The sequence below is a fragment of the Notothenia rossii genome (genome assembly GCF_949606895.1).
Source record: "Notothenia rossii genome assembly, chromosome: 3".
NCBI lineage: Eukaryota > Metazoa > Chordata > Actinopteri > Perciformes > Nototheniidae > Notothenia > Notothenia rossii.
Genome location: NC_136901.1, coordinates 43,946,021 through 43,962,515, shown reverse-complemented (window position 1 = coordinate 43,962,515; position 16,495 = coordinate 43,946,021). Strand labels below are relative to the sequence as shown.

The following is a 16,495-nucleotide window of genomic DNA, read 5'->3' as shown; positions in this document are numbered from 1 at the left end:
GTGATGTTCCTGTCAGTTGTTTGTCACTGCCAGTAAGTGTGTGTTCAGTATGTGTGTGTGTGTTCACGACAAACACACCCCCACAACAGCGCCCTTTGACCCCCCGCAGAAGGGTTGAAATGTCCTGCAGCGGCTTCAGAGGAACATTCAGAAAGAAATCTGCGAAAGAGACGCAAAGATGAAGAACCTCGTCTTCCTCACTTTATTATGCGTGGCCTCGACTCTGGTGAGACACTTTCAAATATCTGACTAAGAAATCTGATTTATCTGGACTTTTAGGGAACTTTATTTACAAAATGTTAGGATTTATTTTATAATCTGCTTTGTGTTACATATCCTTAAAAACTCTTTAAAGGCGTTACATTCATTTAAATTAATTATTACCTCTTTATTGAACAACTATAAGGATGTCAGAATTTTTTATCGTGTGTGTGTAGGCCCAGCCTCTGGTGGACCCCCGAGGGGCTCGTCCCGTGGAGCAGGGAACTCGATCTGATAAATGTGCGCCGGAGAAAGAGTGGCCGTTCTGCACCGACGACCAATGGGTACAGTTCATATAAAATATAATATATATATTTATAATATTTGGACATTTTACTTATTATGTTTTTATATATATAACATCATTCTTTCTACTTCTAGAATACTCTGTTGTGATTGGTCTATTGCTTAGAGATGTCAGGTACAACGTGTTAGAGCACTAGCCAATAGAAGCTAATGAAATCACTATGTTCCGGAATTTAGCATTTCAAGACCTTTTCCATGCACACAAACCTATTCAACACACGATGATAGGGTCTTTGAGCATTAGAAAAAGCCAATGTATTATTATGAATAATATTGTTATTATGATTTCAGGGCTCAAAGTGTCCGTCCGGCTGCAGGATTCAGGGTCTTCTGGATAAATACGACCACGGCACGATGAAGAAAATCGAGAAGATCCGCAGCCTCCTGGATCAGAACCGGGCCAAACACCGATCAGCTGACCAGGTCTCCAAGCAGACCTACGACTACCTGAAGGAGAAGCTCACCCTCGATTCAGGTCAGGAGGGTTATATATATCTTAGATATATACTTTTATATATTATTTGAAGTCTTCTAAATAATTGTGGTGAATGATATTTCTCAGGAAACGACAACAGCTACTTCGACCTGGCTCAGAGTCTCCGGACGAGGATCACGGACATGAAGATCCGGATCGACCAGCAGCTCAGGGTGCTGGCGGCTCTGAAGAAGCGCGTGAAGGACCAGGTGGACGATATGCAGCGCCTTGAGGTACTAATACACACATTCCTTGATTGAATACCTTTTATAATACCTGCATTTATAGTATTTATACCGCAGATAATATTCAAAATCCCGACGGAGGTACCTGAATATATACATATATGAATACCTTCATATAATACTTTTATTTATGGTATTTATAGTGTGGATAGTCTAAGAAACACACAGCTGGAGGTATATGAAAATATATATATACCTTCATATAATACCTTAATTTATGGTATGTGTGTTGTGGAGAATATATATAATCCCACTGGAGGTACTGGAAATACGTTATTATAGTATTTATAAAGTTGTATCCGAGTCCTAAACCCTGACATGGCTCAAAAGCTGCTTCAGTATTTATGAAAAAGTCAGATTAATGTCAGTTTTTCTTTAATTAATTATCTACAAAAACACATCTTGGCAGCGGGGGTGTTGTTGTGTTTACTCCCAGAGTTCATGCAGACTTGGTGCTTGTAGACACTTTTATTTTAACCTCTTTTCCCCTCCGTCAGATCGACATCGACATTAAGCTGCGTTCCTGCAAAGGATCCTGCCAAACCTACGCCAAGTACGACGTGGACCAGGACAGCTTAATGACTCTGCAGAAACAGGTGAGGGCGTTAAAGACAGAAGCTTTTCAACGACATCTAAATGTGTCTTACAAAGATTACGCTAAAAGGTGCACGCAGTTAGAAGCTTTGAGGGGATAAATTATGTTATTTGTACAAGATCCAACTTCTAAAAGTAGAAAAAAAAACCTAGGAAAATTGTTAACTGTGTGACTAGTGCTAAAACATAAGTAGAAGTGTGGGGTGTCCTAGTCTGCGACTTTATTGAGGTTAATCTGTGACAGTTTTGCCTCTTCTTGAGAAAACCGTAACTAGTAACGATAAAATAATTTGGCCTGAGCATCCAAGTGCCCTTATGAACCATATGTGTGATTTGTGTGTGTTAAATGTGGCCGTGGAGGCAGTTTTCCTAATGTGTGAAGGCCCAGTAGAACATTTAACATGGGAGTCTATGGGCAAGGCCGCTGGAGTTTTTGTCACTCAAGGGCTCTTTAGGGTTAGATTTGTCCATCAGTTTTATATGATGAAGGCATCGAGACAACGCTGACTAATTTAGCGTCTGAAGCAGGCCTGGAATTTCGTCATTTTAGGGGCAAGGCCACTTGGCCTTTTGAGTTGTCCATTTTTTAAGGGCACAAAGGCCAAAAGCCAGGGCACCAAGGCCATAAATTAAAACAATGATTTAACATACGATATGAAGTGACTACGATTGTATATGCATTTACAATACTTTTATATATATTTATTAAGCATTCAATGGACACCAAATTGCAATTAAACAAATTATTTATTAAAACTACAAAGGATTCTTATAGCACAGACATGTTTGGCTCACTGTGAGACTGTGGTAGTGGGCCTACGTCAAGGTGCGTCCTTATTCTGAGTCACTTGAAGATGGAGATGATGACGAGTCAGGGAGATTTGGACTTTTGGGGTTCCTTTGACCATAGGGATGAATATTGGGTCTCCTTTTGTTGATGCCAGCTGCCCACCATCTTGCCACAGCTTCATCACTTTGATATTCAGCAGGAGCACAACCCTGGGATTTGATGAGGAGTAGATCTTCAATTGTTGAAGTGTGCAGGCTTAAACGCCAATCGCCCTGCATTCTCTTCATTACTGAGAACTGCCGTTCAACTTGAGAGGTAGAGACAGGAAAAACTAGGACAATTTGTATTAGGTGCAGCAGATTGGGGTACATTCTTCCCTTCTCCAACAAGAATATGGACCATAATGGGAGGAAAGTTTCCCTACTATGGTGACGCACAATGTCGTATGTAGACAGTTCAGGCATGCCACAAGACATGTGAATGGGTATTTTGATCGCGTTTTGAAAATTGGGCGATATAAACGAGCAGCAAACTTTGAACTTCCGTCTGCGATCGCCGGTGGTAAAATAAGTCTGCACAGAGGTCTTTGACAGCTAACAACACAGCGCTAACTGCCTAGCACTAGATAATAATAAAAAAAGAACACAACTGCAACATAACTCAGGGTTCTTACACCTTTTCCAAAGTCAAATTCAAGCACTTTTCAAGCATTTTCAAGGTGCATTTTCAAGCTTTTCAAGCAGCGTACAGCTGTTGTAAATTACATATTTATATGCACATATTTATACTCAAATGATTATTTCCCTACCTCACATTAAATCCGATGTTCTTTATGCTATAAACAACCAAATGTGTGTTTCGTAATAGCATTCTACATAAGGATGACAAATTAAAGATAAGAAAACAAAGTTTAATATTGTAAAATGAGTGACCCATATCATATATAGTAGACTGGGCATCCCATATAACCTGGCTGAGCCAATATAAAACAATCAGCCAACTAACTTTTCAATACATTTTTTATTAACATTTTTGAGGTCCTTTTAGGGTGGCAGTAAACATACGGCTCTCCAAGGTTAGGACAAAACCATTGAAACACAAAGCTGATATAAAAAAAAGCGTGTGCAGAGATCCTCTTTCTGTGTAAGGGTTTTGGAGGTTTCCAGGGAATTTTTTGCAGAATATGAAACTTTTATTGCCAAAATCTCCCGATAAATACATGTTTGAAGCTTGTAAAGGGAAGATGACAGCTCTCCCTCGCACTAATGCTTTTACGTAGCGATGCTCCCCCCTCCCTCCCGCTGACATTATGAATGTATGGCGTATAGCAGGGGTCGGCAACCTTTTTGATATGAAGTGCTATTTTAAAAATGTTATCAGCGTGCCAACGATCAATAATTATCAACGGGGGGGGGGGGGGGGTTGAGGAGCTGCGGGGAAGCAGTGTGTGGACCTGTCAGCGCAACTTACATGATGCCGAATTTAACAAACACATTTAAATAATTGGTTTAAACGGCATAATAATAAGGACGATCGTCCGTTCTGTGATTCTCCAGAACACACAAGTTATGATATTAGGGTCATGCAGAGTGAGATGAGATCGCTGTCCCTTTAAGAGAGAGAGAGAGAGGGGTGCGGCTTGTGCATGTGTGTTTGTGAATGGTAGAGCGACAGTGAGGGAACGTGTATATGTTTCTGGAAGTGAAACGGGAAAGCAGAAAAACAGAGGTCTGCGATGTATTTTGTGAAACAGAAGAACAGCTAAATAAATGCAACGGCCTCCCAAGAAGAGCTCGCCTCTCTCCAGTCATCTAAGCTAAAGTGGGTTATTGAACCTGAAGCTTGTTGCTTCTGCCCTCCTCGACTACGGTCTGGGAGCCGACAGGAAAGTTCAACACACAGATGGCCAGTCCGCCCCTTTGTAGCATATTATTTCGATGAGAGATGAGCAGATCGCCACTGGGCTTTCAACTAAATACACAGCCACGCAAAAACTGCGTCATTTGTACAGCTCCTTATGGGTACTGAAATTAGTGAAGTGCTTTCCTCCGTGGTGAAACCATCAGCACTGCACCACGGAGGAAAGCGGCAGAAAGTCAACTGGAGATAAAGAGAGCGGGGCTGCGTTGCGTTCATGGCTTCCTTCTGCAGGTAACGGGGAGACGAGCTCTGGCGGCGGTCTCACGTTCAGGATCCGAAAATTAATTTAAATATTTTGCACACTTATTCCACTTATTCCTAGTGTGCCACTGGTTATGCCAATGCTGGCACGCGTGCCAGGGGTTGCCGACCCCTGGCGTATAGTAATCATAGATAACACGGCAGGATCCGTTACAGTTTGTTTTCATCTGATTTCAAATAAACAAAGTCTTGGCTTTCAGAATATTAAACTTGTTTCGGCAAATTCAGATGATAAATACAACTTTGAAGCTTGTAACGGCATAATTACAAGCGGAGAACGGAGTAACTTTACGTCAAAGCAGGCATAACAACAGCCGGTGTTTCTCGTGAGTGTTTTCCCCGGGAAACTAACACAATACACACAAACGCAAAAATACACAAACACACAAACACACACTCGCGAGCTTCCCCCAGACCATTAATACAAACGAGAATATGTTTCCTCCGTTAGAAAGCTAGGAATATCCTCTTTCCAATAGTGTATAACTCAAAATGTGTCTTCGGGTCAATGTGACTGATTTCGATGGAGCAAGTTTAGGCACGAAAAATACTACCAGTAGAAATACATTGCTTTTATGTGCTTCATCCTCTGAAAACCACAGGATGGCGACTGTCGCACATACTGACATAGGTACGCTCCTTTTTATTATTGTCACCTGCATAAGCAATTATCCCACATCGAGTTCGCTAACGTTACTAGCTTAAACAAACGTAACATGCAACGTTAGCCTAATCCAAAATGCTCTACTACGGCTTACCTTTCATATTGCTCGTCAGCGCAGACTCTCCCATCGCGAATAATTGAAATTCTTTGTGGCAAACTGTGCAGAAGGCGAATCGTTGGGTTGATCCTCGTTTTAGCCACAGCTTGTATTTCTTTTCGGATAGCCAACGCTCGTTAAAACAGCAACCTCCTGGCATACTGTCATTCTCTCATTAGAATGCCCAGGTCACACAAATAAAACACTTGCAGGTCGCGCGCATAGCGCGGGAAGGCCGGAGCGGAGCTGTTTTATGTAGAAGCGAAGCAACTAAGCGCGCTCCGACTTCTTTATTTTCTTTTAATCTAAAAAGCGAACTATTCAGTCAGACAGCAATTTATTGTAAAAGTAAAGCATTTACAATTTCAAGCACTTTATCTCAAATCCAAGCACCATTCCCAAAATTCAAGCACTTTTCAAGTCATGAAAACACCTCGTAAAAATGCAAGCATTTTCAAGGATTTCAAGCACCCGTACGAGCCCTGATAACTTATCCAAGTAGTAACAAAAACACTTCAAAATATTATAATTATGCATTACCATACGAGCAAGAAATAGTAATGTTATGCATAAAATTACACTTAAAGCTGGACAAATGAAAAACTTAACGGCAAACAGGATCATCACAAAACCTTACCTCACCTCAGCCTTTTCTTGAGCGGAGAATCAGCTAGCTAGGTCCTAGACCATCCTACGCGCACGGACGCGTGAGGGGGTGGGCGGAGATAGGTCCTAGACTGATGTCAACTGTCATCATAGATCGTCCGAGCGGTGCATTCCAGGCTCAAATCAAGCGCACCGCTGATTTTTTTTTCCTCCTTCAAAATATGCTGGTGTTGAAGCCGTGTCAGAAAAGAGGCAGACTGCTAAACCACAAAACTTAGTCAGAGAGGGCATCAAGGCCACTGTGGCCTTATGGCAGATAGGGCCATGGCCCTCGTGGCCCTCGTGAATTTCCTGCCCTGGTCTGAAGTCATTTTAAATGATGTGAAAAGAGTGAATATTATGGGATTTAGAGCAGGTTTAAGGTCTTTTTTTTCAGTAGATTTCAATGACCCTCTACACTCTAAGTGATGATGTCATCACTCTGAACATTCCGCCTCATTCACACCCATTGTGACAATCTGAAACAATGCTGAAAAATTCACAACTTTCAAACTGTGATTTAGAGAAAACTGTTCCATTTATCAAAAAACTTTTTTAGTCCAACAAAGACAAGAATCTGGAGAGCTGATTGAACTTTGAATCACCTCTCTCCGTTAAAATATGGCGAATCTGTATGACCTCAAAGTTGGGCGATTTTGAGCTCTGTTAAAGTCGATTTCCCATTCATTCCTATGGAGAACATCTTGTTAGTTTGCTACCATTCCCGATCATTCTGCAAGTTTTTTGTGCATGTTTGTAGCTTTTTTTAAATAAAGACGTCTTCCTGCAGGTGGACCAGCTGGACTCGCAGGCGGCGCAGAACATCGAGGCGGTGGGAACGCTGTACGTGATGAAGAGTCGCCCGCTGCAGGGCGTCATCGTGGACAGCATCTATAAATCGGGACAGAGCGGCCAGGCGATGGCTCAGCACAAAGAAGACATGTTCCCCGACGTAAGATCTTCCTTTCCTCGACTGAACAATGCACCACGTCATCCTGCACACTTTCACACCTTCCATTCTGGCATTTTCAACAAATCCCATTTAAAAAAACAAAAAAAACACTGATATAAGACATTTTGTTATTTTATTCCTAATTATTTAGGATATTTCCAAACGAACTAGAATACTTTGTTATTTATTACCAATATTTTCTTATATAGCTTGGGGCATTATCATATTTACTTCAAACACTTAATGCCATAATCCGAACACATTAAACTGTACTCATGCTTCCTCTCCGTTCTCAGGTGAAGACGGTAAATTTGATCCTCGAGTTGGAGGGCTCCAGTTCTTCCCCTGCCACCATCTCCAAGTCCCCAGGTACTTCCTTCCCTTCGTCTTCATCCACTTCCTCCTCTTCATCCTCCTCTTCCTCTATCACCCATCACGGAGGAAACGGGGATTTCTTGGGTGGCGGCGATGGTTTCCGACAGCCGAGTTCGAGCCACGTCACTCACGTCACCTGCACCAAGAGCACCCGGATAACGGTGGTTCAAACCAAAGATGGTCCGGTGGAAAGAGTGGAGGAAGTGATGAATGGAGGCCCCGAATGCCAATCAATGACCGACTTCTCCCAGGGAGGAACCAGCTCTCATTTCCCCAGCCTCTCTCACACATCTTCCTTCTCTTCTTCCTCCTCTTCGTCTAAAATCGTCCAAGCCGGCGGCACCAAAGGAAGCCTTTTAGACACCAAAACCGGGTTTTCCGGGAATCCGTTCGGCGACTTTGGCGCTGACCTTGGCGGGTTCATGACGTCTCTCGCCGATGAAGACGTTCCCGATTTCCACGCCCGCAGTGTGAAGAGCGTGCGTACGGAGCGGGAGGCCGGGTATATAGGAAAAGGTACCAAAACATCGGACGTGGAGTAAATACATAAAATAAAATAAAAATAATCTGCGTTTAGCTAGACGTTAGCATCAGCTAGCCTTATGTACCAAAAATATAAAGTGAACACAGGAATTTTTATTGTTTAATGCTAGAGATTCAAGATGTTCTGTTTGATGTATTGTTGTGTTTTTGAGGTATTTCTGGACATCAAATATGAATAAATCTGAAGAAGAATTTGCATGAGTTTGTTGGGACAAAAGTCATTTTGCAGTAAAAGCTGTTAGCATTCTTTTGACTGGGGTACATGTAATTGTATTGCAAATACATGTATTAAAGTAAGCATTAGCGTCAAATTTCCCCCGACAAAACCACTCTCACTTAAGAATGCTGATGATCTTAATGCACATTAACGTTAGTCAAGGAGTTTATTTCTGTGATTTTTTAAAAGTTCTGTTCAAATACACTCTCATAACTGCCTATTTTAATAAAGATACAGCAAAAAAACCTGCCTGCCTCAAAAACATATCATATAATCAATGTGTATTTGTAGATAACATTAGTTTGTCATTTGTCATGTTGCAGTTCCAGCTACCGTTAGCACAGTACATTAAAGCAGAAAGAGTGACCGTTAGCCCATTAAGTACTTTTAAGCTTTCACAGACAAATACTCGCTTTAGAGGTTGCTTTTAGAGACCGAAGACGGAAAAAAATGTGTATCAGATTGACAGAAATGGGTTGCCGTCTTGCAGGAACGCGACCATTTACTGCAGTAAATTGAAGCTAGCCGAAGCGCTCCGAGCTAACTGGCGGTCTGCGGTTTCCCCTCTGTCCGCAGATTGTGTCGACGCCCACAGGAAGCATCTGAACGGAGAAACGAGTGGCCTTTTTACGATCAGACCTGGAGGTCAAGACTCCCCCCAGCTGGTGGAGGTTTACTGCCACCAGGAGGGGATAATGGGAGGGTGGGTGTTAGTCCAGCTGAGAGAAAACGGCGCGCTAAACTTCAACCGATCCTGGGCCGAATATCGCGACGCTTTCGGGTCCGTTGACGCGAAGGGAGGCGGGGAGTTTTGGATCGGAAACCAGAACCTCCACCTCCTGACGAATCAGGGCGAGAACATGCTGAAAGTGGAGCTGGAGGATTGGGAAGGAGGCGTAGTTAACGCAGAGTTCACGATCAGAGTCGGTTCTGAAGACGAAGGGTATCCAATTCACGTTTCCGGGTACACGGGAGACGCCGGGGATTCGCTAACGGTGGCTAAATCGTCGCACAACGGGATGAAGTTCAGCACCTTTGATAAAGATAACGATAAGTCAGAGGGGAGTTGCGCGGAGATGTATGGTGGAGGATGGTGGTACAACGACTGTCAGGCGGCGAACCTAAACGGGGTTTATTATAAAGGCGCGTACGAACCGGAGAAAACCGCGCCGTACGGAGTTGCTAACGGAGTTGTGTGGGAGACGTTTAAACCGACAAATTACAGTCTGAAAAAGGTTAAAATGTTCATCAGATCGGCAGCTTTTTAGACATACTGAGAAAAGATCAAACATAAATAATAACGGCTAACTTAGAAAAAGATCGGAGTGTTCTTTGACATCAAACCCGCAAACAACCGCATAAAAACTTTTCTAATTACATGCTGAGATAAAATACAACAACTTCAGGCTCCTAACTTAACGAGATTTATCATATTGAGGATTGTACGACCCGTGCACTACTTAGTTGCAAACGAAGGCGCGTGGAAAACATTTCAGCTTAAAAATTGTAATTGTAAGCAGAGAAAACATGGCAAAACCTTTAAAGATATTTATCAAAAATCCCCTGAAAAACGCACCATACTTTGAACTCAAACCGGCAAATGTCCGTCAGATCGGCGGCTTTTTAATTAGACACTGATACAAATGTTTTAAAGGAACAAGAGCCTGAAAAACTGTTGCCAGGCAGATTGCTTCAATGGGATTTATTCTAAAGTCTAAATAATTTAACAATATGTTGCCAGCAAACGTCACATGTTACCATATTAATATGCATATTTGACGTTGGAAACAAACCTTTGATTTCATTGCGGTATTCTGTCTGGTTGAAAAGAATCTGAAAGGGATCTAAAAAACCTCTAAAATTTTCATCTGATCGGCGGCTTTTGTTTTAATGCACAATCTTCTATTTAAACTCTACGAGCAACAAGGCAGGACTAAAGAAAAGCTTAGAGTGGGACGTGCACTTCAGACTTCAGACTGTTGATCTCTCCGTGTTTATTCTTCCTGATTGTGTACATTTCATCGACCTGTTTATCCCAGAAGAGTTTGTGGAAAATCACAAAGTGTTCCCAATATTTCCCTCTGTTTCTCAACTTTGTACGGAGCGATGAACTCTTGCAAATCAATAAAGATCAAATGTTCACTTCAGCTGCTGTGGTGTGTGCCGTCATTTAACTAACACAGACTAACAGGCTTAAATATTTTCAAACATACCAAAAACATTTAATGTATAATAAAGTAGAAATTATTATTCTAAAAAATATTAGCTAGAGAATCAATACAAAATGTATGATAAATATATATTTCTTTTAATACATCATTTTTTATTTAACGGTTTTTATCGTCTTCCAAATTAAAATAAAACATTTTCGTCATTTTAAAAGGCACTTTAATAATAATCTAATTTAAGGTTGATGTTTACATATTACATTTTTTATATTTTATTAGAAGTGGGGAGTAATACATAAATACATATTTTAAATAAACACACTTGTATCTGGAAGGTCTGCATTATTCTTAATTAATACACAAATATATATAAATTATTAAAAACGTATGCCATATAAATATACTTCAATTATATATTTACATATGATTCTATCAAATACAATAAATGTACTCTTTAAATACTTTGCTGGAAGACTAAATTAGATCAAGAATATTTGAAGTTTTCTTACATAATTAATACTTACAAGGGGATCAAAATGTATTTTAACGACAGAATTGTAATTGTTCAAAATCAACATCTATGTTAGTAGTGAATTACCTTGCTTACAAATGTGTTTCCAAATGTTTAAATGACTCATATTTAACATGAAACATTATTTCTGTGAGTTTGATATACACAAACACTTGGTGAAGAATAACATGTTTTAGCTATTAAACTACAAAGTCCACTTCTTTATGTAATGTTTATGTATTTTGTTATACTGCCTGGTTCTTAAGCAGATTGAGAATTACTCAAAAAGTAATTTGATCCCATTTTGATGAGAAAACATTGGATATTAAAGTGATCTTTTATCTAAGAAAGTAAAACCTGAGTTCATGTTGGTTCCACTTGTTTGTTAATTCCAAATAAAGTGTTTTCCGCATGTCCTCTCTTGCTTCACATCTTATCTCATGTTTGATTTGGAGGCCGGTCCAAGGTGCGCTGACCTCAATTATTTATTTTATTTATTTATTTTCTCTGCAGTTTGTACAAGGCTGCAGAAACAAGATGGCCGCCAGCCCTCAGGTCACACACACATGAAGAAACACTGCCGGACACACACACACTTCCCTCTGTGTGCAGACGACGACTGGGTGAGAAACACACACACACACACACACACACACACACACACACACACGGTTATCAAACTATAGTTCATGAGGTGGAAGTACGTTCACCAAATGTGAAGTTGAGTTGAGGAATAAAAACCTGACATTTGAGTTAGTTTGACAGCAAATCATCAGCCTCTACAAACACCTGTAATACTGGATATATTTGTATATCATGAGTATACCAACATAGTATTTTTGTTAATCCACGTATATATGTGCCCTTATTTATTCTTCAAAACATCCTAGAAGGCATATGGTAATAAAGTCCAAAAACAACCACATGACAAGGCTACATTTATTCATAAAATATATATATAAAGATTTTAAAATGTTTTTATGAATCCTAAATGTTTCTTATGTTGCTTTTCCAAAAGATGAAAATGATTGGTATTTTTGTATTTATAGTGTTTGCTTATGATGTGCCTTTAGTGTTAAGATCAGGCAGATTGCGATATTTATTTGTTTGTACAGTTTTAATATAAAATGATATAATGTATATTAAAACTATATATCAGAGTAGCATGAAAAATGTTACTTCTTATTAAGTGAGCATATTTATTATTTTCGTGATTCAGTGTTTCATAACCATGCTGACACTTCATTGTATTTCCTTGTGGATTTACAAAAACCTTAATTCCCTTTTACTCGAGTGAACATGTCTGTATGTATCAGTCTTTCTGTAATCTGGCTGGTTCAGGAGAAAAAAGTCTCAAAAGGAAAATGTTTTTCTATATTTACCTTCTATAGTAGTACTTTTCTTTAGATGGGACCAACTTCATACACATGAAAGTATATAGTTCACTCTGTGGGACTAATAAAGGTATTCTGATTCTGATTCGGATGTCGACCCTCGTGTTTCCCTTTTACAGGTTTCTAAATGCCCCTCCGGTTGCAGGCTGCAGGGTTTGATCTCACAGATGGAGAGCAAGGTGGAGAGGAAACTAACAAAACTGTGTAAAACAGCGAAGAAGCACGAAGACGCGAATGAGAAGTCCATGGCGGCCATGACATATGCCTACAAACACAACCGGAGATTCCTCGTCAGCAGACACAGTGAGACTGTAACAGGGACAGTGCACATTAATCAACATCTCTTTACATGTGCCAGAGTCATTCAAGAGGCTATTTTTCATCTGTAGTCCCTGGTAATGTTTGGTTGACTGGTGTAGGGATGTCGTATTTCTGTGTTGGACCCTGAAGGCAGCATCTCCCTGGTCCAATGGGATTCCTCCGTGGGATTTTGGGTTACTGCAGAACATAATCTCTGTGTCAAACAAGTTTTGATGAAATGTACACGTATAGTTCAGCAGGGTAATCTCCACATATTAACACACAGGTCATTGTTCATGCTGACGATGACATTTAATACCTTTTTAAGGGTTAGCTTTAATTTAAAGAATGTGTAATTAAGAAAGGTATGTTAGGTTCTCTTTGACACTGACAAACAACTAAGTAGTCGTTCTTGCACCACTATAATCTGCATGTAATAAAGATAGGATGATTTAAACTAATGCTGTCTGTATTGGTCTCCAGTTTCAGACCTGAAGTTCGTGGAACAAAGCGAAGTGTTGGCGTTGAACCTAACGTCGCTCCGAAAACGTTCGTCCAAGTTGTCACTGAAACTCAAGGAGGTGAACCGAGACGTCCAGAAACAATTAGTGGACTTATATCGAACCGAGGTAAGAGAAATTAACAGGAACGCTTCTTTCAGAATGCTGTTGGATCCTTAAAGGTGCTCTGATCCAAAATTAAAAAGTATGAGCATCTTTCAGCTCATTATTTTAGTAGGTAAGCGTTTTAGTCTTTGAGCTACAAGATCTTTTGAAGGATTAGCGAGCGTTTTGGGCTCTTTCCGCTTTATGTTTTGTTCGCCGCGTTCTTTGTTAAATCTTGATTTTGGTTTCACTATATAACGCTTATATTACTTGCTAAATCCAGGGGGTACTGTGCAGTGTGTTTCCAAAGACTTCGATCGGTCCAAGAGTTGCCAATCATACACTTTTTCCATTGGTTATAATTGAACTCTTACATAGCCTGCATTCAACCTTATTTCAATTTTCTATCAAAACAACAGCTAACGTTTGCTTATTTCATATATGGCACATTTGACTAGGAAAACATGAATCAATACAGTTGAAATCTTCGGGTACTTCAACATAAAACTCCACCACAATAGAATCAGAAAACCTTTATTCGTCCCACAGAGGGGACGTTACATGTGTTAGAGCCAGAAACAGCTTAATGTTAACTAAGAATTGACGTTATAGAGGAATAACATGTTTTTCCCGTCTCCAGGTGGAGGTCGACGTGCAGCTGCGTGCCTGCTCTGGTTCTTGTAAGCTGGTGTTTCCGTTCAGCGTGGATCATCACAGCTTCCAAACACTTCAAACCGACTTGAGGCCCCGGGACAAGACTCCTCACCAGAGGAGGAGAGTCGTATCGCCTCCAGAAGACGTCCCTCACATGAAGCTGCAGACGGTCGACGAACACCCGACATCGCCCGAGTATAAATCCATCCCAACGGTCCGGAGAGAACTTTTGACCCAGTTCGAGGACATTCCCCAGAACCGGGTCTTCATGGTGGCTTTCGAGACCGAAGAGCTCCACTGAGGCAGGTTCATGGTGGAAGGTATCAGCACAGAATAGTTTCTCAGGTAGAGTATAACACCTGTTTCAATGTATATTTCTGTTTACTGTTTAATACATTTCATATTTTTCCATGACATTCCTTACTACTTTTTACTGTCGGCAATTGTTTAAAAATATTTGCGACATAGTAAACTGTGACTTTTAGGGGATTTATCATTGCACACTATTACTTTTCTCGACATTGTTTGACATACTATACTATATCGACATACTGAACGGACATTTTGTCATGTTTTTTGACTGGTAAAAGAAAGACTGTACTTCGTATTTCAAAAGGTATTAGTTATTTTCTGCCAGTATTCCTCAACACTGTTGCTTCTTGCTGTAATAAGTATTGTATATTCTTTGTCCCTAGCATTTAAAACCTCCACTGAGAAAGGTTCATGGAGGAAGTTAACAGCACTTAGGGGTTCAAAGGGTCTCTTCTAATAAACACCTCACTGTATTTTTCCTGTTTATTAACAACAACAACACACTCTTTGTTAACGTGCACACAGGGCTGGGCAATACATCGATATATATTTTTGAGTAGATATCGGTGGATTTTGGATATCATATATTGCATAAGTGTCTTTTCCTGTTTTTATAGACTGCAAAGACATGTCATTTTCTGAACTAACCAGACTGTTCTATGTTTTCTCCATCATCATTATAGTCTCTATATCCACATAACTAATGATTATTTATTAAAAATGTAATATAAGTGTCGATATTTATTGATATCTCCGATAATCAACGCCTCAATATCTTCTTAATATCATTATCAAGGTATTTGATTTTCTCTATATCGCCAAGCCCTTTGTCCACCTTAATGTTGCACGTCAAAAAAGTCTGTTCACTTTGAATATTATCAGTATCATGTATTGTAAAGCAGAATCACTGCAGGGAGGTTACAAATAGTTAGGCGGCGACCTCTAGTGGCCGTAGTTATTCTAAGTCTTATTTTAAATTATGCACCTAAGACTTACATAACATACTTAACAGAAAAAATTCACTTAGCTTAATCAGCCTTGTTTGATGTGTGCATAACCAACTATTTAATTCTACCCTGAAACCAGGTCCTAAACCAAACCAAGGAGTGACAACAATGACTTTTGCTTCAATTCACAATTTAATAAATATATTTTGTTTTTGTTTTGCTTTTAATGTCTGGGCAGGTGCAGTTTGCTCATGTTGCCTCATCTAAAGCATTATAATGGTAGTACTAACAGACATTCAATGGGTTAATAACATTTCAAATATGTGGTTTGTCCAGTTTTGCATATTAAATGCATGTTCTGCTTGATACAAAATCTGAAATTGCCATACAAAAAAATTGGAGTCACTTTTATTGGAAAACTAAGAAAAATATGATTTTAAGCAATTTTGGGGGCAAAGTGAATCTCTAACTTAAAGTCATTATATGTACAATCTTCCTGTCTTAATTGTCAACAAATAATGTATTTCTAAAACACCTCAAACTGTTTTTCTGTCCATTTTAAAATGCTTGTAATTACAATAATCTTGGTCTTCAGAAATTAGCCGTGTCTTTCTCTGGTTCTGCATGTGGGTGACAGATTTAATCTTCTCTGATCTGTCACTAGACACATTTAAATATCAATGCATAAAGAACACACTCCTCTGCTTCCTGTTATAATATTAATGTCACTGTTTCAACAAAGACTTCCCTCGCTGGACAGCCATAAACTCACTGCATGTTGAAATGTTATTTGTATATGCACGGATCAGTTAATAAAACACACTTTTGCACATTTCTGTCACCTCTGTCTCTTATTGAATAGTTTCTCAGGTAGCATACAAAGCTGTTTCAATGTACCATTAATCAGCATGCTGTTTACTGTGGTGTATCTTCACATTTATATATTTATTTTGACCGTTTTATACACATTATATTTGTATTATGACATTCCTTACTACTTTTTACTGTTGGCAATTGTTTAAAAATATTTATAATTACATTTCTCTTTAATATTTGACATACTTTAGGACTTTTTGTACAAAATGTTTGGACACACTGTAGTGACATTTGGTCATGTTTTTTGCCTTGTAAAAGAAAGACCTTACTTACAATTTAAAACATGTATTAGTAATTTTCTGCCAGTATTCCTTAACACTGTTGCTTCTTGCTGTAATAAGCCTTATCTTTAGCATTTCTAAACACCCACTTTTGACTGACTA

General features: G+C 39.6%; 1 protein-coding gene across 2 annotated transcripts; it reads left to right on the top strand.

Moving 5' to 3' along the window:
* The first annotated feature begins 68 nt into the window (after positions 1-68).
* Positions 69-16,068, top strand: LOC307033169 (fibrinogen alpha chain-like). Of its 2 annotated transcripts, XM_079671528.1 has the most exons (11): positions 69-226; positions 438-545; positions 859-1,042; positions 1,130-1,275; positions 1,785-1,883; positions 7,049-7,210; positions 7,507-8,101; positions 11,538-11,647; positions 12,538-12,721; positions 13,202-13,347; positions 13,964-16,068. In XM_079671528.1, the coding sequence occupies exons 1-11, from the start codon at positions 179-181 to the stop codon at positions 14,276-14,278; spliced, it is 2,097 nt and encodes a 698-aa protein (XP_079527654.1). In that variant the 5' UTR covers positions 69-178; the 3' UTR covers positions 14,279-16,068. The 2 variants fall into 2 exon arrangements, with proteins under 2 accessions (XP_079527654.1, XP_079527653.1); XM_079671527.1 differs by lacking the exons at positions 11,538-11,647; positions 12,538-12,721; positions 13,202-13,347; positions 13,964-16,068 and adding an exon at positions 8,922-10,492.
* The last annotated feature ends 427 nt before the right edge of the window (positions 16,069-16,495 follow it).